The sequence below is a fragment of the Corythoichthys intestinalis genome, chromosome 2 (genome assembly GCF_030265065.1).
Source record: "Corythoichthys intestinalis isolate RoL2023-P3 chromosome 2, ASM3026506v1, whole genome shotgun sequence".
Taxonomy (NCBI): domain Eukaryota; kingdom Metazoa; phylum Chordata; class Actinopteri; order Syngnathiformes; family Syngnathidae; genus Corythoichthys; species Corythoichthys intestinalis.
In genome coordinates this window covers 49,934,696-49,954,866 of record NC_080396.1, presented here as the reverse complement: position 1 = coordinate 49,954,866, position 20,171 = coordinate 49,934,696, and the positions used below count along the sequence as shown (strand labels likewise).

The following is a 20,171-nucleotide window of genomic DNA, read 5'->3' as shown; positions in this document are numbered from 1 at the left end:
GACTGGCTTTGGTGTCAACGAAGGGCAAAGACACTTTGGCACGAGACTAGGGAGTGACAAACAAATGAGTAATGGGGCACAGGTGGGAACAATAGGCAATCATAATCATAGACAGGTGACACAGCAGGAAGGGTGAGTGGTGGAAAAGGAGGGTGAGTCTTCAAAATAAAGCAGGAAGAGACAATATACCAAGACATGACAACCCTCACCCAGATGTGACACTCGTATCCTAAAACAAAACATCCAGTCACTTTCCAAAAGGTTATAAATACTCATTTTTAAGACTCTGACATGCATTCAATCCATCCTCTCACATGTGCAAATATATGCCGTAGTTTTCAGACTAAAAAGTGCACCTTACTATAAGCCGCCACTCACCAAATCTGACACGAAAACACCATTTGTTCATAAATAGACGCATCAGACTATACTGTAAACTGCAGCTGTCCTCATTGTATTATAGGATATTTACAGCAAAAGATATTAACCGGTGACACTGTATTGGACAGTGGCCTCATAAGACTGTCATAAGACTGTCATAATTATGACATGACACTGTCATGAGCATTCATGAATGCTTGACAGATGTCATTTAGTGTCAACCGGCAAATGAGCTCACTTTTGAATGGATGTAAAGGATCCGAGCTGGACTTAAATGGAGTTGGTGATGAAATTTGCCTGATGATACTTAATGACATCTGTCATAAGCATTCATTCATGCCAATGACAGTGTCATGTCATGATTATGATGTTCTTATGACGCCGCTGTCAGATAAAATGTTGCCTATTAACCCAAATAAATCAACAAATAAGTCGCACTGGACTGTAAACCGTAGGATTCAAAATGAGGGAAACAAGTAGCATCTTATTGTCTGAAAATTGTGTGTTGAAATAAAACTATAACTGAAACAAATATTCCAAATACATGTGTTAGGTTGTTTTTCATAGGTGTGAGTGTGAATAATTGCTTGTCAGTACCAGTGACCACCAAGCACTGTTACATGAGACATCATCAGTCGTGTTGTTGTCCTTTTACTTCTGTACTACTTACAAATAAAACATCCAAAATGTTTCCATTATTCTAATTACCTCCCAAAGAGTGGGGATTTTTTTTTTTTTTTCATCTTGATCAGACAACTGTTTCGATATTTACTGTACATTATATCCATGAAAAAGATCCAGTTAAAAATCCCCTACAAAATACGTGCTGGTGGAAAGAAATTTGCGACTATGGACATAGCGCAATGATAAATTGGATTTCAAATCTTCTCTTCTTCCTGTATTCAATTGATTAGCTGTGCATTACAGGTTTTTTTTAATGTTGTATAATTCAAAGTCTTTATTTGGGGACCTTTAGCACATATGACGTTAAAATGCGATGAATTCGATAATATATATTTGTTACACCAATATTTATAGAAATCTCACTGTGACTCTGCCACTCCTTTTTCATCAGTCTGGCTTAACTAAAGGTGAGAGAAAGAGGCACAGTATGTTAGGTTATTTATGAATAATTTATTTTATTTTATGTATTGATTGTAATTTATTTATTAATAGTTTATTTATTGATTATATTTTATTCGTTTTAATTTATTTTATTATGAATTAATTAATAAGTGTTGTATTGTTTTTGCTGCTACAAATTTTAAAAACATGCTTGAAAGTTTAGCATAAGATAAAATGTGAGAAACCATTATTAGTCCCACTCTGGGGAAATGTATAACTACAAATACATATAGCTATAAATTTTAAACATTGCGGAAATAATTGCTATAAACTGTACAGTTGTGTTCAATATTATTCAACCCTCAGAGTGGATAAGCATTTTTGCCAGTTTGACATTCATTTTTCATCTTGTTTATAATCACATCAAAATAATGACATGTGAAATTGAAAAATACAACTGAAATAACAAAATATTTTTTGGAATATTCCAATTAATGGCCTTTCTGTGATTAAGTCATTCCAATCAGTCAACACCCTGAGTCCACCACTCTTAAGAACAAAGGTTTCTATCAGTTGTTGTCAAACAGTTGATGAAAACATCTGTAGATGTGAACGGAACCCTAATGAGCAGCAATTAAGCAGATTTAGGGACAGATTACATGGCAACTCTGCGACACAAAGACGCAATGACTGAGTAGCTGACTCGCCTCGCGTGCATATGGTGTCGGCAAAGACGGAAGGCGAAGACAAAAAATTCTGAATCCTGCCTCCAAAGTGGAAGAATCCGATTGCGGGGGATTGAGGGGGGCTTCCTCGGCATGCATATTAAAGGCTCCTGCGGCGTGAGACCGCGCTGGTAACGTCAGCACTCGTACACGTCACATGGGGCGTGCGCAGCGGTGCTACTAAACATTTAAAACAGCAAATATGGTGGAATGTCGGATTTAATTTACTTTTTTAATAATATTTTTAAATTAGATATGTTGAATGTTTCAATTTTTGTGCCTTTTTGAACAAAAGAAAAATGACATTGCTTCGAGTGGGCGGGCATATTTTTTTCCGGGCTGAGGGAGCTTGATGGGGTCAAAGTGCATCATTCTCTGTTGCCCTGTAAATCTGCCCCCTAGGGCCTGGCATAAATACTACATCATTTTCATGCGGAATTGCGACATTGTTCAAATGGAGACGCAAATGCAAATGCAAATTTGAAATTTTTCGTATTCTCGGAGAGTCACCATGTAAACGGCCCCTTAAAAGGACTGCGACACATGGCTTTTCTTGGCAGTTAATGACATCTTTACAACATGGTGAAGTCCAAGGAATGGTCCGGAGTGATGAGACCCAACTGGTACTTTTTGGGCCAATGGATCAACGGTATGTGTGGAGGAAAAAGAATGATGCCTACAGTATAAAGAAAAGAACACCCTATCTACTGTGAAGCACAGTGGGGGTTCAGTCATGCTCTGGGGTTGTTTTGCTTCTTCAGGTACAGGGAATCTTCAGCGTGTGCACGGTATTATGAATTCAGTTCAAAACCAGGAGATCTTGGATGCAAATGTCATGCGGTCATTGACAAAACTGAGGCTTCGTTGAGGTTGGACCTTCCAACAGGACAATGATCCTAAGAATACCTCAACATCTACCACATCTTGGTTGCAAAAAAAGTGCTGGAAAATTCTGGCATGGCCATCGCAATCACCAGACTTAAATCCCATTGAAAATCTCTGGTGGTACTTGAAGATGGCAGTTGCAGCACGCGAGCCCAAAAGTGTTAATGAACTGGATGCCTTTGCGATTGAGGATCACAGCAAGAAACTTGTGTCAAGCTATGCTTCACGTATAAAGGATGTTATTGTTGCAAAGGATGTTGTACTAATTACTAAAGTTATACATACCTAAGGGGTTAAATAATTTTGTCAATGAAGTAATCACAGAAAGGCCATAAATTGGAATATTCCGAAAAATATTTTTGTTATTTCAGTTGTATTTGTCTTGTCATTAATTAATGTGATTAGAAAAAAGATGGAAAATAAATGTCAAAATTGCAAATGGCAAAAACACTTATCTACTGTTGGGGGTTGGATAATTTTGAACACAACTGTAGCACATGCAAACTGGCTTTATAGAAAACTAAAACAACACTGTATATTAGAATCTAGTCTACTCACTGATTGATTTCTCTCTTTAATAATCACTTTAATCACTCTTTATGTGTATCACTCTCTCTTTACAAAAACACGTACACACGCGTGTGGACACACACGACACATGGCGCCAACACCACTTTAGTGACAAAGCCTGTCAACATACACGACCTGACGCTGTACAGGGTTTTGTATGAATAAACATATCGGTTATTCTTCCAAATTTCGCCGCATGAGTGAGATGGAGAGACGCGACTGAAATGCCTTCAGGTTGTGTATATGCGTTTCAGTCGCGTCCCTCCCACTCATTCATTTAGTTAGTTCGTGGGGGGTGAGCGGAGCACTGATATACGTATATTTGATTGGACTAACAAAAATTGGATCCACGAATGGGCCGTGGGCCACGGGTGAGAAACCTTTTCATTATTTATTTAAACAGCGTCACCGGCCCAAAAATGTGTGTCGGCCCACCAGGAAGTGCCTGGCACACTCGAAGGACAGTCCACCTTTGGCCGTGATAGGCACCAGGACCCGTGCAATCCTCATTTGGATAAGCAGAAATTAGTGTTAATGAATTGGAATTTTTAAAGATAAATGCAATAAGGTGTGATGGGATTCATAGCAAACTAATAAAGAAATCATTGGCACCCTGAGTGGTATGCTTTCAACGCACAACTGTACTGTCGCAGGTGTCGAACTCAAGGCCCAGAGGCACATGCGGCCTCCCAAATCCTTTTTATGAGGCCTGCGAGAGCGTGAAAAAGATATACATGAATACGGCTTCTCATCCTTAATAAACAATTTCTTGTAAGCACACACTTTAAATTAGCTTTATGACTGTGATTCCACCCATTTTGCTGTATTTAGCCACGCAACAGCGGAATTTTGTGGGTAAAGTCACGTTTCATGGTGATTAAGCAACGTGTGACATGCTTGGCGGACGCGTGAGCTAATTCACTGAGTGGAGAGTCATGCGGGCAGACAGGAGAGAGACTGGGAGTGACATTGTGTGATGAGAGCCGACTGGACGACAAGCCAGTCAGCTCTGCTTGTTAGCATGTCTGTACGCCTGCCTGTAGCGTCCATTGGCAGCAGCCCAGAGGTGAAAAAGGAAAAGAGGTCAGAATCATTCAATTAATTAGTCCTCCAATAAGTAACAAGATGACTGAGGATGTTACATGAGAGGTGACATGTACATGACATTCCAAGGGTTCACATTTTAAAATGTGTACAAATATTTACAAGACTTCTGCTGTGAAAGGTCTCTTTATTAGAGGTAAATTTTGCTATAAATTTTGCTGTAAATTTTCAAATAAAATGCTTGCATCAAATAATATACCATCTCATACTAGGAGTGACCAGCTGAATGTAGGAGATCACATAAAGTCAGTAAATGGAATCAACTTGTCCAAACTTCGACATGATGAGATCATCAGCCTGCTGAAGAACATCGGGGAGCGGGTTGTCCTAGAGGTGGAATACGAGCTTCCTCCATTACGTGCGTCAAGTCAGTTTGCAAGTAAACATATACAGTAGTGGATATAAAAAGTCTACACACCCCTGTTCAACTATAAGGGTTCTTTTTTTGTGTTTTGTGTTTTATGTCCATCAAATGCCTGTTCTAATTCAGTCTCATTTGTTTTTCTGTAACAGTCCAGACTCCATCAGGAGTCATAAGCAAGACCACAGAGGTCTGTTTGCTCAAAGAGGGCAACAGTTTTGGCTTTGTCATGAGAGGTACATCAAAGCCAGTCTTATTTTTGATATTCATTAAGGTTATTTATATTTTGTTGTTTTCATCTTCTGAAGGAGGCTTTCATGAAGACTGGCGCAGGTCTCGTCCTCTGGTGGTGACCCACGTCAGGCCTGGGGGTCCTGCTGACAGGTAGGGACGTGTCGACTGTGTTCAACCAGTAGGCTATATACACTGATGAATGTATACCTTTATATATTTTACCATCTGCAATTTACCGGAAGAAGATTTAACAGTGAACACTGGTAAACACCGTATGTAATGCATAAATGACAAAGATGCGTTTTTGTTTTTTTTTACTCAGTAGTACAGTATATGATGAATTATTTGTTGAACAACTGAGGTAAAATTAAACAAATTCACACCTGATATTTTCTAAAACGTGGTTGTCAAACTCAAGGCTTGGGGGCCACAACATTTCTGTTGCTCACAGAAGTAAGTCATGTCCCTGAAATTTGTGTTTCTTGCTAAAAGTCAGTTTTAGAACCCCAACTTGAAATAATCTTTCCTTTTTTCTTTTTTTTTTCTCTCTTTTTTTTTTTACTGGCTACTGATTCCACAAAGGCGGCACGGTGGCTGAGTGGTTAGCACATCTGCCTCACAGTTCTGAGATCAAGGGTTCAATCCCGGGCTTCGGCCTTCCTGTGTGGAGTTTGCATGTTCTCCCCGTGCCTGCGTGGGTTTCCTCAGGGAACTCCGGTTTCCTCCCACATCCCAAAAACATGCATGGTAGGCTGATTGAACACTCTAAATTGTCCATAGGTGTGAGTGTGTGCGTGAATGGTTGTATGTCTCCTTGTGCCCTGCAATTGGCTGGCAACCAGTTCAGGGTGTCCCCTGCCTACTGCCCGTAGTTGGCTGGGATAGGCTCCAGCACCTCCGCGACCCTCGTGAGGAAAAAGCGGCATGGAAAATGAATGAATGAATGATTCCACAATCAGGTATTACTCAATTTGTGGGTATATTTAACTAATTCACTGCCGTTGACAACGATAGATGTGAATTCCATGTGACCTAGGATGGCTTGCATTGATTTAACAATTACTGCCAGCCCCTCCTGGTCCAAATGCATTGGACACATATCCCCGTCAATGGCAGCCAATGTATTAACTTATTAAATAACTTTAAAGCAGTGGACATTGTAGGAAGGTTACTGATTTGTTTCCTTACTTTTAATGTTCATAGTGGTACATGCCAAAGTTACTGTGTGATCAATGTAAAAACAGTTCATTTTTAGAGCAAAACTGGTTCATCTATCACCATCCATGGCAGCCAATGAGTTAATAATTTGATATATTTATGGGTTTGCAGTCATAATGGCCCTATAACTAGAATGTGGGCCATGAAAAAATGAGTTAAACACCCCTGCTTTAAGCACGCAGTATTGTACGCACTGGTTGGGAATTACAGACATGAAACTGGAGGATGGCTTGTGGGAAATGTGCATGGGAGATGTTGCGGTACTTGACAACCATACCTTTTGAGCTTCTTGTGCAGTAATCGTTCCCTACCCCTGAATGAAAACAGCATACTCGGCACGTGTGTTTTCTCTAGAGTAGAGGACAATGCTCATCCCCAGGCAAACACAGCATTACACTTTCTCCTAACGAAAATAGGCTTCACCAAAACACACGGTCAAACTTCATCTCACCTGGGAGGGAACGCTCATGTGGAACCATTTAATCATTTAGTGTGACTGGTGTCAGGACGCTTGCATGAGTATCTTAGCGCTAATGTTTTCCCTCTCTTGTCTTTCTCAAGGGAGGGCACAGTGAAGGCTGGCGACAGAGTATTGAGCATAGACGGCATGCCTTTAAACAGGGAGAAGCATGCTGATGCGTTGACCATGCTGATGCAGAGCAGCCAGGAAGCTTTGTTGCTGATCGAGTATGACATCTCTGTCATGGGTGAGCACACACACACGGGGAATATGTGAAGGCATGGTAGGGCAGCGTTGCTCTGAGGGTAAATAATGTAGCCGTTTGGCTGCGTGGACGAGGGTGAGGCTCGGTGCTGTAGATGCCACCAGGGGAGTCACTCGGGCCCAAGAGCAACAAGGAAAGCGCAGATGGATTACCATCATGTGTGCTTCTCTCTTGCTTCCCCTATACAACCTCTGAAGGCCATCCTTTACTTTGTTAACGAGCACATTTTCCCAACATGACCTATATAAATATGAAAATGAACAGTTGACAAATAATGTGCCTCAGAGCTCCAGTGAGGCTACGGCGACGTGATGTCAAGCTGCGCCCCTTTGCTTACCCATTCATACAGGATACATAACAATTTGGTGTTTACTAAAAGCATATACTGTACAGTACATAATAAATTGCTCACCCGTTGCCGTGAGTCCTATTGATAAAAAAATTAACCCAGTTAATAAATCCAATTAACTCCAAATTGTATACTTGCACAAGCAATATATCATATTACATGATTAGTGTTATAATTTACAAATAGGCAATTTTTATTTTATTTTTTGAGTACAGATGATTTTTAAAAAATAATTAGTTTGAGTTTTGTTGTTGTTGTTGTTGTTGTTTTGTCAAAGAGGAGAACTAGCAATCAATTATTTTATAATTATAACTTAGTATTTGGGGGCTGAGAGCACAAATAGGGTTAGAGAAAAATATAGTTTTGCACTTTATACTTACTTTACTTTTGTCCGTCATTTAACTTTTTTCCAACTCTTCACTCATCACATGCTTGTATTTCAGGGACTTGCGGTGAGGTTCATGGTTGGTGAGGCACTGACTCCTTTAGTGTCAGATTTCCAAATATATAAACCAAAAAGGGTAGCTTATTCAATTGGCTACTGGTTATTTCATATCTCATCAGCATTCTTCACAAAACACGCACACACGGTACATATTATCGATACGTAAAAGTAAGAAAATAACATGCATTTGCTCTACACCCTCAATGTCTTGGTCGTCGCAATTCTATAATTCATGCAACATAAATGAGAGTAAAGAGTGGTGTACAAAACCACAGAATTCAATTCTGACCTTTAGTGAAATATTCCGTTGTTTTTAAAACTTTTAATTCTGATACTTTAATCAATTTATTACAGATTGCTAAACAAAAAGTGTGAAAAGAAAAACAAAGAATATTTTATTTAAGGCCCAAATTTAGTTTTTAAATATTCTATTGTATTTTTCTTGGTCTAAGCTCTTTTTTTTTTTTTTTTTTTTAATAAGATTGAAATGAAAACTGTTTGTGCTCTTGCGCCTGTCCTTCACCACAAAAACCGGCGTTACTTTGGAAGGGCATAGGTTTGGTATCAACATTCGTAGGGACGATATAACAGCATAACCTGCATGTAGGTACCCTTTTTGCTGGGGACGGGACATTAATTAGACCAAACAGATTGGATGAAGGGGGCAAAGGGCCACATTTCTCATGTATATGAACCTAATTAATTAATAGGCAAAATGATCAATGCAAAATAAATCCTTATCTTCTGATAATAACTTTTACATGCATTGGTTCAGATGATACACTGTTCGATTCAAACCTTTGTTTTCAAAAAATACTAAAGAAACATTTTGAAAACTTCCTCAATAAATGTCTGGTTTTTATTAGCAAACATAAACATAATGAAAATAATTCACTTAATAATGGTAGGGTCAATTCTATCCTTACAACATATGGAACTATTGAAAGATCTAAATTCTCTATGTAACTGAACATTATATCATGCAAAAAAGGTAAGGTTGCTTAAAAGTTGGTGGGGACAATTTTAGCATCCTGAAAAGTTGGTAGTGTTATGTCCCTACCGTCCCTATGCAAACCTACGCCCTTTTTGTAAAAGTCCTCCTTATTTTCCTTTACTTTAAAAAAAAATCTCTCCGCCCCAATGGAGAGGATTGCTTCAATTAGATTGTTCTGTGTTCTATTTGACAAGCCAGAAAACACAGTGGATGTGTCCAAAAGTCTAGCTAACCTTTCATCTTTCTCAGCAAAACCATGTAATCGTTCTACATATATGCCACGTTTAGAAGAGCTTACACGCTCATTGTTACCACGAAATGTTAACTCCTGTTTAGCTAGGATGCAGGTTGCATTAATGAGGTATTTCAAACTCTTTACCTTAGCATTCTGAATGCTACCGTTGAGATTCCGCTGTTCGTCAAAGCCAAATCGATCCTTGAGCTTCCAAAAGTTTTTAAAGCAATCAGGCTTTGAATGTGAGTGGTCGAGCTCTCATGTTTGCTGAGGCTTCGTGGTAGTTTTTTAATGTCACAATATCTCGTGTTAGTCCAGACATTGGCACAAGTTGAGAAGAAAGGGCAGGGAAAGCAGCAAAGGCGATTTTTCGAAGGACAGCCACATAGCCAGTCTTTTCGGGTGTACCAGTCCGTTTGAAAAGCGCGAGTTATCTTCTGTCCCGTAGTTTGAAGCAAACCTTTTAGCTCCGGTGTTGTGTTAACCGCGTCCACATTTAACGGAGAGTCCAGTTTCACGTACGCCCCCTTGCAGTGCGACAGAGTACTATCTGCCGCAATCTGTGCCTTTTCACTGCGGTTTTATTTCCCATCAGCAAAACTAAATATGTCGCTAACAAACATTACACTTTAAGGGATAAAGACATTAGCCAGACTTTGGAAAATCAGGTCAAATAAACGTATCTGGAAACATTATAATGGCGACATGCAGATGTACGGCAACCAGCACGCTCCAATTCCATGTATCAACCCAGTTTGTAATGGATTGCGCAATCAGAGGTGAGGCTTTACTCGTTGCTGCCGCACCTCTCGTTTCATTTCTTTATTTGAACAGGAAATAGGCAAATTCAGCGATTTTGACTATAAAAAATGTTTGAAATGAGTCATACATAAAGAGCAATGGACAAATATTCATATAAATTTGATGCTATAATTATTTTTTTGTCATGTTGACAGGTGAGGCTCTGCCTCACCTGCCTCCCCTGACCGCACGTCACTGTAATGTATTTTGACATTGGCGCCATAAAACCGGAAATTTGTGCACTTCTGAACTTGGTTCACTTTTGTGTCCACAGTCACATTCGTTCATTCGCACCCACCCAGGCAAAATGAAACTGACGTTTAGCGCCGTCAATGGAAGCCAATGATTGATAAAAGAAGTGATCCCAAAATGCCCCAAAACCAACAGGATGTGACCCAAAATAAACAGAAAATATCTGGAAATGCCCTAAAATCCACAGGAAATGCCAATGAAGAGGAAATGGTCTGGAAATTAAAGGAAAATCAAAAGGAAATTATCCAAAATGTGCATGAACTAGTCCTGAATAACCCCAATAATATACAGGGAGTGATCCGTAAGTACCCTTAAATTACAAGGAAATGACCAAAAATGAACTTGCTGGCTTGCATTGACAACGATTGATGTCCAATTCACTAAAACTGGGAGGACTGGCTGTGGATGCTTATATTTCAGGGCTATTGACAGAGCTAGACATCATTAACTGGGAGGGGGCCAATGAATGCGCCCCCTCCCAGTTAAAATGGATTGGCAGCGCAGCCCATCCCCCCTCCCGCAGCCCAGCAAAGGGGCCATCGTCACCCCCCCAGGGATCCAGGGTGGTCCCACGGGCTACCTGCGCCTCCATCAACTAGCTTTCAGGGATGAGAAGAGGGGACGCACTAAAGTTAATTAGTCACGGTGAAAGAGATACAGACCCCTTCAGGATATAAAAGAGGTGTCATTCAACTGCTTGTCAATTGACATATCATCACAAATGTTATGATAATATATTTATAAAGTTTGAAAAGTTACCTAGTGTTACTTTAACTATTTATCAATAGAACATGCCACACAATTTATAGCATTAACAATGTAAATTGATAAAAGTAAGGCAAGAATACATTGAACTGAAATAACCACACAGTTTGCACAAATTAATTAATATATGAACTACATTTGTACTACGCAGTGCCATAGAATGACTTACTGTACTTAGATACCACGCTACACAAAAATATTATACATTACTTATTTTTCAAATATATACAGTTCATGCAAACCTTTTGTGTATTCTCGTTTTTAGTAGTAGTAATTGCTGGAATTTTCTTTTAGCGGGGAACCAAAAACGTTAGCCTTGTGCTGCTGGCTGTGGCTTCATGCAGTGAACTTATTGTAATGAATCAAGCGTGTGATACTTTTTGCAGAGGCAGTGCAACAAGCTTCAGGTCCACTGCTAGTGGAGATAGTCAAAGGGGCTTCCTCCAGTCTGGGAATCAGCCTCACCACATCCATTTACAGGAACAAGCAAGTCATCATTATTGACAAGATAAAGGTGGCGAGCGTTGCCGAAAGGTAAAGCAACGTCGTCTATATTACTGATTTAGACACAAATTCCCAGCAAATTTTTTTTCACAGATTCACATCTCCTTCCCTGTGTCACTCTGTCAGGTGTGGAGCATTGCACGCAGGTGACGTCTTGCTGACTATTGATGGAACAAGCACAGAACACTGCTCTCTTATGGAAGCTTTGCAGCTTCTAGGCAACACCCCTGATGTTGTCAAACTGGAAATTATACCATGTAATCAGAGCAGACTGCCTGTACGGCCACAAGACACAGGTAAGATGGAGGAGATCACAGTGAAACTCAGTACAGATTGACCTTCATTACAATGACTGAACATTGCAACGACATAATTTATGGTGCAAAATCTTGAGTGATATCATGGCATTGTATGAATTGATCTAATGAGGTGTACTAAAGACAAAGGAGCACATTGTTTTCACTTCACATAATGTACATGCTCTCGGCATTATTCTTCCATGGAGCTGAAGTAAAGAGTAAAGCTGCCTCCCAGCTGTTTCTTCTCTCTGCTGTGAATCAGCTTGCGTGAGTGCACACACGTGTGCTTGCCTGCATGTATATTTGTAAAATGTGTACAACATACAGGACACAATCACTGTACCTCAAGTCCCACCCTAGGCTCACGATGGATACTGACTCTGTAGAATTGTGGGTTGGCAGCTGCAGGGGCTTTGCATGGAGGAGAAGGGATGGCATTTGCAGTGTTGGGAATAACGCCGTTATAAATAACAGCGTTATTTTTTTCAGTAACGGGGAAATCTAACTAATTATTTTTTCCGCCGTTACAATGCCGTTACCGTTACTGATGGTCAAAAGCGGTGCGTTACTTACTTTGAATAAATTGAAGAAACTACCAGCCGTAGCGAGTCTACTCTGCTCTGTTTACGTATTTGTCATCCAAGACTTGGGGTGTGTTCAGGTTCACGATGGATGAAGAACGATGGAGTTGCCGTTTGATACGGTCATAATGTGCAGGTCCTGCACCCCTTCGCAGCAAAACTGTTCGTAGCTTTGTACCGATTTGTAATTTCGGAATCGCTGATGAGTTTAGTAACATACACCAAACAATAAATACAGCAGAATGTCCATTTTGCGTAATTGTGGAAGCCTGTTGACATCTTAACTCCATTTGTCTCCGGCTTGCTCGTAAGGGTCAACACTGTTCACATCCTTAGGTTTGATCACATATCTGTTCTCCGCCTTAGTAACGAGTTTGTCTCTTTATCAAACTGGCAAGTTAAAGTTTAATGTCCCGCGAGCGAGACCTGCTTCCAATATGGCTGTGTTGTTCTCAAATCTCACGTGATCCCCCATTCTGTGACGTAAACGCTCGAGCCTAATAGCGCACGTACTTCAAAGCCGGTGTTTTCACACACAAACCGGAACAGCGCGTGCGGCAAACACACACACGCAAAACAGATGCAGAGGGATATGATGGCAGAGCATTCAGAGGAAAATTTGTCCTTTACGAGGTGGGGCTTTAAACAATATTTCAAGTTGGTCGAAATTAAAGGAAAGAACGTGCATGTAAAGTGTAATTTATGTCCCGGGGCAAAGCTTTTGTCGACATCTGTGGTAAGCAATTCAAATCTGTTTATTTTTGTTGCACTTCAAGATTTGGATAAATCTGTTGCTTGTGAGGTACAATAAATATTACAAGGTTCTATAACACAACTACCTGTCTGTTCTTCTCTATTCAACTGATTTGAATACTGCTCCAAAAATTTCAAATTCTTTGACATTCAACAACTTCTTTTTAAAGTAACGGAAATAGTTGCTTTCCCTGGTAACTAGTTACTTTTACTATAGAATAATTCAGTTACTAACACAGTTACTTTTTGGATGAAGTAGTGAGTAACTATAACTAATTGCTTTTTTAAAGTAACGTGCCCAACACTGGGCATTTGTAATGAATTCAGCCCTCGACACTTTCTACTCATCTACTCGTTATGTTGTCCACTTCGGAATCATTCCCTGTTCCATTGCTGCTGCACAAGCCGCATTCAGCGATGAAGTAGCTCCTGTAGACCATTTAAATGCAGCGCATAAGCAGTTCTGTGCATGTCCTCTGAAGTCAAATCTCCAGTCTTCAGTGAATTCTGTATAGCAAAATAAAACCTAATTTTGACAGCTCATTTGCCCCCAAGAAGTATGACTTTAAAATGCAGCATATTTAATCTCCTCTGGGGGGGCTTTAAGATTGATATGTGGCCTCCATGAGATTAGGAGTATTTTTTAATGCTGTCTACTTCAGAATTAAAAGAGCATTTCTTCAAGAGTTCCATCAGAGAGGAACCATTCCTTCGAAATGAAGCGTTCTATGTCATGGTTTCTCGCAGCCAGTTCCCTCCAAGGGGCTAAAATCTCATGAGCTTGTTTTGTCATCCATGTTAGCAGCAAATCCTCCTCACATGTGAGCAAGTTGTCACAGATTAGACCCCTACTGCGGAAGCACCAAGGATTACTGTCACATTTGGCGAGCATTGACAAGTCTTAATGAATCTCTAAAGGAAGTTAATTATTGAAGTGCGTCCCACACACAAAGTCAGCTGATTACATATGAATGCCTCATAGTTATCTGACTCCACGTCTGCTGGTTGTCATGCACAGATGGGGACTTAATTTCATTGCAGGCCTACTGTAACAGTAAAGCCACATATGTGCCTTAAGATACAAGTGAGCCAATTTATGAGTTTCTGATTATTTAATGAGTAAACGAAAGCACACAGTTAAATGATCTCTGTTACATAATTTCACCTGCATTCAGTTATCATCGTTGTAGTATATTATTTTCAGCACCAATTTTGAGCAGAAGTCAAAAAGATCGCCTAAAATGAGAATGGGCCTTGGGTTCAACGCCTGTGCAGTAAGACACTGCACTTCATTAGACATCAAGCATTCAGCTGTGCCCAATAAAGGGTTCTTGCTGCAGAACAGCAACATCATGCTTGGTGCACAACTTTCTTACAATCTTTTTGCACCTTGGACTTTTCAATGAAATTTTAAAAATGATCTCCAAGTTCAAGGCTGCTATTTGGACATTTGCCAATAAAAGTAAGGTTCTGTATTTTCACTTTGCACCATATACCACCAGTGTGTGTCAAACACTCAGGAGAACACATCAAACCAAGGGATTAGGTGCACGTGACAAAAATTGTTCAGTATCAATTACTCTGCTTTGAATAATCCTCCAGGCGGTGTGCGCTCTGGTATAATTTTAGACATGGGAAGGAAAGTGTGATTTTTTTTTTTTTTTTTTTAATGGGTTGGGTTTAAAACGTGCACAACACGCCATCCTCACAAGTGCTTCTTTACTGCTGCAGTAAAGGTGCAGAAGAGCAGCCATCATCACTGGGACCAAAGCAGCAACTTCTGCCTCCCCCCACATGCCAGCCACAGCAAGACATGGAGCAGCCCAAGCCACCCACACAACCAGCAAGACCTCTGCAAAAGTAAGTGATCAGTTGTGACAGCCTTGCTGCTGGCAAGACTCTATCACTGGAGCTTTTTCGTCAACACTTTTGTTAAATCCATTTGCAACATTGACAACCACGTACCTTTTTGTGCTAGTGGTGAAGACTGTTTTGCATGCAGCAATTCTCTGTCACTAATGTGCCATGAAAGAGCACAAGTAAATGAGACAATTTTTAAATTTTTTATGTACAAAAAATCATGTCTACGCCAGCGACATATACTGATAGGCAGAGCCTCATTCACTAGTTGGCATAAAGTATAGTTACTCAGTGTTTCCACGTTTTTGCCATTCATACAACAAATTCTTCAACCTAACGGGCTCAGGTTTTAAACCAGTGGTGGATCTTAGGGGGTTGTTGGAGGTGCAGCGGCACCCGGGCCCAGGCCTCCCGGGGGTCCGGTCTGCAGGCGTAAAGGGGGTGAGGTTGGGCAAGGTGAGGGTCAAACAGAAAAGTATGATGATGTGCGAAGCTGGAATATAGTATTTAAGCCTTAAAATATCTTTAATCTCCCCAACAGATCCCCTCTCGACTTGTTGTCTGGAGGGGCCTGCAGAAAATTTTCCACTAGCACCCCCACACGCACACACACACACATCGGACAGTCGTCTTGAAGGGCCTTTGAAAGTGTCCAGTAGACTGCAAAATTATCCAGTAAGATCCCCACCCGCCGGATGTTCACCTCGGAGGCTCAATAATACTCATCGCACCTGGACCCTTGTAACGGTCCCCTCTGTAAATGGTGGTCGTTATGACATCCACCACATGGTGGCGCCTCTTTATTTGTATTAAATAGTTTTCTTCTTCTGTTACTACTCACTTTTTGTTGGAGTTCATTGTAAACACTAAACACGTGTGCGCGGACCATTGTGCTCCTGAGTGACAAGTGGTTGAGCTGGATATTTATTTATTTTTTTTTTTGTGTAATAAAAGTGCATAAGTGGAAGTCTGCTCCTTTTTTTCTACTTTTTATGCACTCCTCCTGCCCTGCCACTGTTTCGCATTCAATAAAATTGGGATTAGAATGAGAAGAAATCATTACTTCAGATTACACTATAGCCTACCTTGATTTACAATTTATCCGATTTATGATTTGTTTCATTAGCATGCTCTTAAACAAAAATCCTTCGTATTGCGAATCAAATTTCTTCACTGAAAAAAAAAAGGAAATTCTGTTAATATTTCCCAGCCCTTAAAAACATTTGTAATTGTTGTAAATTTTTAATAAAGAAAAATAACACTGTAATTTAAAACATAAATGCTAATGGACAATGTGAAGCAATGAACCAAGAAATGTAATACAGAATGTCACATGCTGTCCTAAACTACAATGTTTCTCGTGTAAAGCCAGTGGTAAGTGATAGTTACTGAATTTGTGCCATAACTGTGCCATATTTAATGTTATGTATTTTTTTCCCCCACTCATATACTGTATGTTTGTTCAGTTGTATATACCTTTTTTAAATACACTTGGCATTTATCATTTTAGAACTGTGTTCCTTCCCTCCAAACATTTTAATTTTAATTCACTCAAAGTACCACTTTGATTTTTTTTTCCCCTTCAGGCATGATAAATCCAAACAAACATACAGCATTTATATATGTTTATTTCCTATATTTGTTACAGTGTTGTTGTCAAAACTGGGCATAATGCTATAGTGGCTCACAATGACACTAAATACTTTTTAGGATTAACACCTCCCTCGTTTTTGATGAAAGCTTAATCGAGTCTTCTCCTATATTTTATTGTTTGTCACTTTGATGGTCCGTAAACTATCACAAGCTTTTTTTCTTTGTCAAGGCTGATCTTAGTGTAAAAAATTGAGAAAGTGTTGAAATGCCTTAAAGTGGTGTGGCCTTGAGTGGTTGTGGTGTTCTCATGTTGCTGCACTGCCACTGTGGAGGTGGGGAGGGTCGACAGTCTTTTTTTTTGTTTGTTTGTTTTTTTTTTGTGTTATTAGCATCGACTGATCATGCTGCATTTCCCTGTAGTAGAAATGGAACTCTATGGATGCAGTGAACCAAAGCAATACTTAAACTGACTGTCCTCTAAGCACACTTACGCCGTAATATTTTTTGTTCGCAACACAAAACGCAACAAAAAATATCAACTGAACGGCTCGGAACGCGGAAACCTCTCAAAGTCAAAGGAGCAATTATAAACTAAAATACTGTATGTGCCTTGGTTCAGTTCAATGAAAGTTGTGAACCTCTAATTGATCCACGTCTGTTGATAAGTAGAGTGCAATTTCTCATGTCTGCAGCTCTGGTGAGTGGTGGCTTCTCCCCTTCTTCCACAGCCACCTCAGGCTTCAGCAGCCAGGGAAGCAGCATGCTGCCATGCCCGATGGTGTCCACTGCACCAACCAGCCCTCGGACCTCAACCGGCAAGAGGAGGAACAGGAAGAAGGACCACAAAAGCTCATGTATGACCAACTGCTCGTCACGGTGTTCTGGCTTAATTATGCTAAATTTCAGTTCCATTCCAGACTGCTGGAAGTTGAAAGTATGACCCTTGTCGCGTATTAACTGAATTTACGAAAAACATGGCTGTCGTTGTCACTGCCACAAACAACAAACTATCTTAAGGATGGGACTACCACATACTGTACATATGGCGGAAAACACTCAGGTGACTTGAAGTCCCGCTCTGAGACCCCCAATTTAGCCAACTTTAAAATTGTCTGATATGCACGTGTGATACATCATTGTAAAGCTTAAAATCTCAATTTTCTGGGGGAGGAAAAATTTCGAACAGGGCATTTAAATTTTTATTTTATTTTTTTTTAAACAGCAAAACCCTATCTGAGGTGAGAGCACGGGAAAGCAGAATTACAGACGCAATGACTTTAACGAGATATTATCGCGTATTTACCTTGTTTTGATCCTAAAACTCCATTTAGCATGAATCACTGAGTGTCAAGACACATCTGTGAATGGCCACAGCTGGATTTTGTGGGGATTTTACGGATGATGCGTAATATAACAAGGGTCACAATTCAGAAATCGCAAACATCAAGGAGTGGTCGAGATTTTCTTTTTCATATATTTAGCTTTTTAAATGTTTTTTTTTTTTTTTCCCGATTTTTCTTTGGATCGATTATCATCTAACATATCGGAAAAAATGTGACATAAACAAACAAAAAAATACAATTAAGCGATGGTTATGAGTTAAATATCCATGACTTTTTTACAGACACCATTTTTTTTATTGTGACGTAATCTGATTAAAAGTTTAAACTATGCGAATGATTAATTTTTTAAAGTTTTTTTTTTTAAACTAAATATTAGACATCAATTAATGATTGTAGGCTGAAAATGACAGACATTTGAATAAAAATTATATTTACCTTCGTTTTATGGCTGGGTTGAAACAAAAGCGGTTGCGTGACGTCTGTAAACGGGGGTTTTCAGGGTAAAACGGGCAAAATAAAAATAGTTCCGGGGCTTAATGCGCCATGAAACTGCTATGGCAGCATATAGACATTGTTCTATCAAACACAACAGCTGTTTTGGCTTAAAATACAGCAGTTTCTTTTAAAGAGGAGTGCAAGAGCAGAAACTGCTATTTCAGTCTTGTCTGTGACATACTTTTAAATACAGAACAGAGGTTGCCAAGGAATGAAGGTAATACTGTATATATTGTTATAGTTGTGCAGGTTGAAAAAAAAAAAAAAAAACGGAACCATTGGTTCCAAAAACATAAGGTAGCCAGTGTAAAATATGAAATCAAAATGGTAGAATAAAGTTGTCTCCACGTTTTCGCCTTGGGCGGTCTGCCATCTCACGAGCTAACACCCGAACAAAAATCCCAGACTTTTACAAGAATGAAGGGATTCAAACCGGACAGGAAAAATGTCCTGAAAAATGAAATGTTGCAAAAAGGTACCTATCCCCACAATTTACTCCAAGATAGTTCAGTTTTTGAACAATTATCTTGAAACGCCTAATGTATTTTGAAGGAAAAAAAGTGTCTACTCTGAATTCTCTTCAAACTGTATATAATGTGTCTGTGCTTTCTGCCGCTGATCTTATGGCACTGTACATAATTAGGGCTCATAAGCTATAGGTATTATTCAAAGAAAAGCAACTATAGATATACCAGAAACATCTTCATGAGTCTTTTTGATTGTCACCTTGCGTGAATGTGTGTGTGATAGACTGCTGTAGTGTATGCCTGTTTTTCTTTGCACCACTCCTCTGTCCTGCATTTACCTTATACGTATGCCATGTCTCCTCATTTATCATTGTGTCCCTTCCCACATGTAGTGTCTCTGGCTTCAAGTTCTGTGGGCCCAGGGGGGCAGGTTTTTCACGTGGAAGTGAGTGAGGTCATCCTGAGGGGGGATCCGCTAACAGGTTTTGGGATCCAGCTGCAGGGGGGTGTCTTTGCCACAGAAACTCTTTCTGCTCCTCCCACCATCCGCTTCATTGAACCAGACAGCCCAGCTGAGAGGTAAGATGCCAACACAAGAAGGAGCACAAATCATACAGGGAGTCACCTTGAACTTGGAGTGCAGGAGTGCTAATCATTCAGTGACACAGGCAGTGACACATCAGGAGGCTAATTTTAGCTTCATGAGTATTTGGTTTGAAGGCAGACACATTACAGATGCATCACGATGATACAAATGAGGCCCACAGACAAAAGATTCCTCTCTTCCAGTTATTCTTACGCATCAAGATAAGGCATCAAAGCCTCCTTAGCTCATTTCCTGCCAATGACAACGATACAAATCCGATGCAAATAAATTGGAAGAACTGACTGTGAATGCTCATGTGCTATTAGGCTCGAGCGTATGACGTGGCACTCACGAGGTTTCCGCCGCTATCGCCATTTTGGAAGCGGAAAACATAAACAGTGAGGCATTTCAACACAGGTCGCTCTTTAAAAATGGTTGGAAATTATTGTGCGATAAAGAATTGCAACAACCGATCGAATAGAAAAGAGAATGTACAGCTCGACGGAACACCATTGAGTTTCTTCCGGATCCCTACATGGAGAAAAGTCGAGGGAAAGGTCATATCTGAATTTACCAAACGT

At 40.0% G+C, this 20,171-nt stretch overlaps 1 protein-coding gene across 3 annotated transcripts in view; it reads left to right on the top strand.

The window, feature by feature from the left end:
* LOC130904536 (glutamate receptor-interacting protein 2-like) overlaps positions 1 to 20,171 on the top strand; it is a 43,550-nt gene that overhangs the window by 4,755 nt on the left and 18,624 nt on the right. For 2 of the 3 annotated variants that reach the window (XR_009060863.1, XM_057817361.1), the window contains exons 4-12: positions 4,943 to 5,097; positions 5,244 to 5,327; positions 5,400 to 5,475; positions 7,105 to 7,250; positions 11,496 to 11,643; positions 11,740 to 11,909; positions 14,978 to 15,106; positions 17,392 to 17,553; positions 19,397 to 19,583. Coding sequence is in view for 2 of the 3 variants with exons in the window: in XM_057817361.1 (XP_057673344.1) it covers positions 4,943 to 5,097; positions 5,244 to 5,327; positions 5,400 to 5,475; positions 7,105 to 7,250; positions 11,496 to 11,643; positions 11,740 to 11,909; positions 14,978 to 15,106; positions 17,392 to 17,553; positions 19,397 to 19,583 (1,257 nt within the window). In the remaining variant the exon portion in view is untranslated. The remainder of the gene's footprint in view (positions 1 to 4,942; positions 5,098 to 5,243; positions 5,328 to 5,399; positions 5,476 to 7,104; positions 7,251 to 11,495; positions 11,644 to 11,739; positions 11,910 to 14,977; positions 15,107 to 17,391; positions 17,554 to 19,396; positions 19,584 to 20,171) is intronic. The other variant, XM_057817372.1, reaches the window with a different exon arrangement.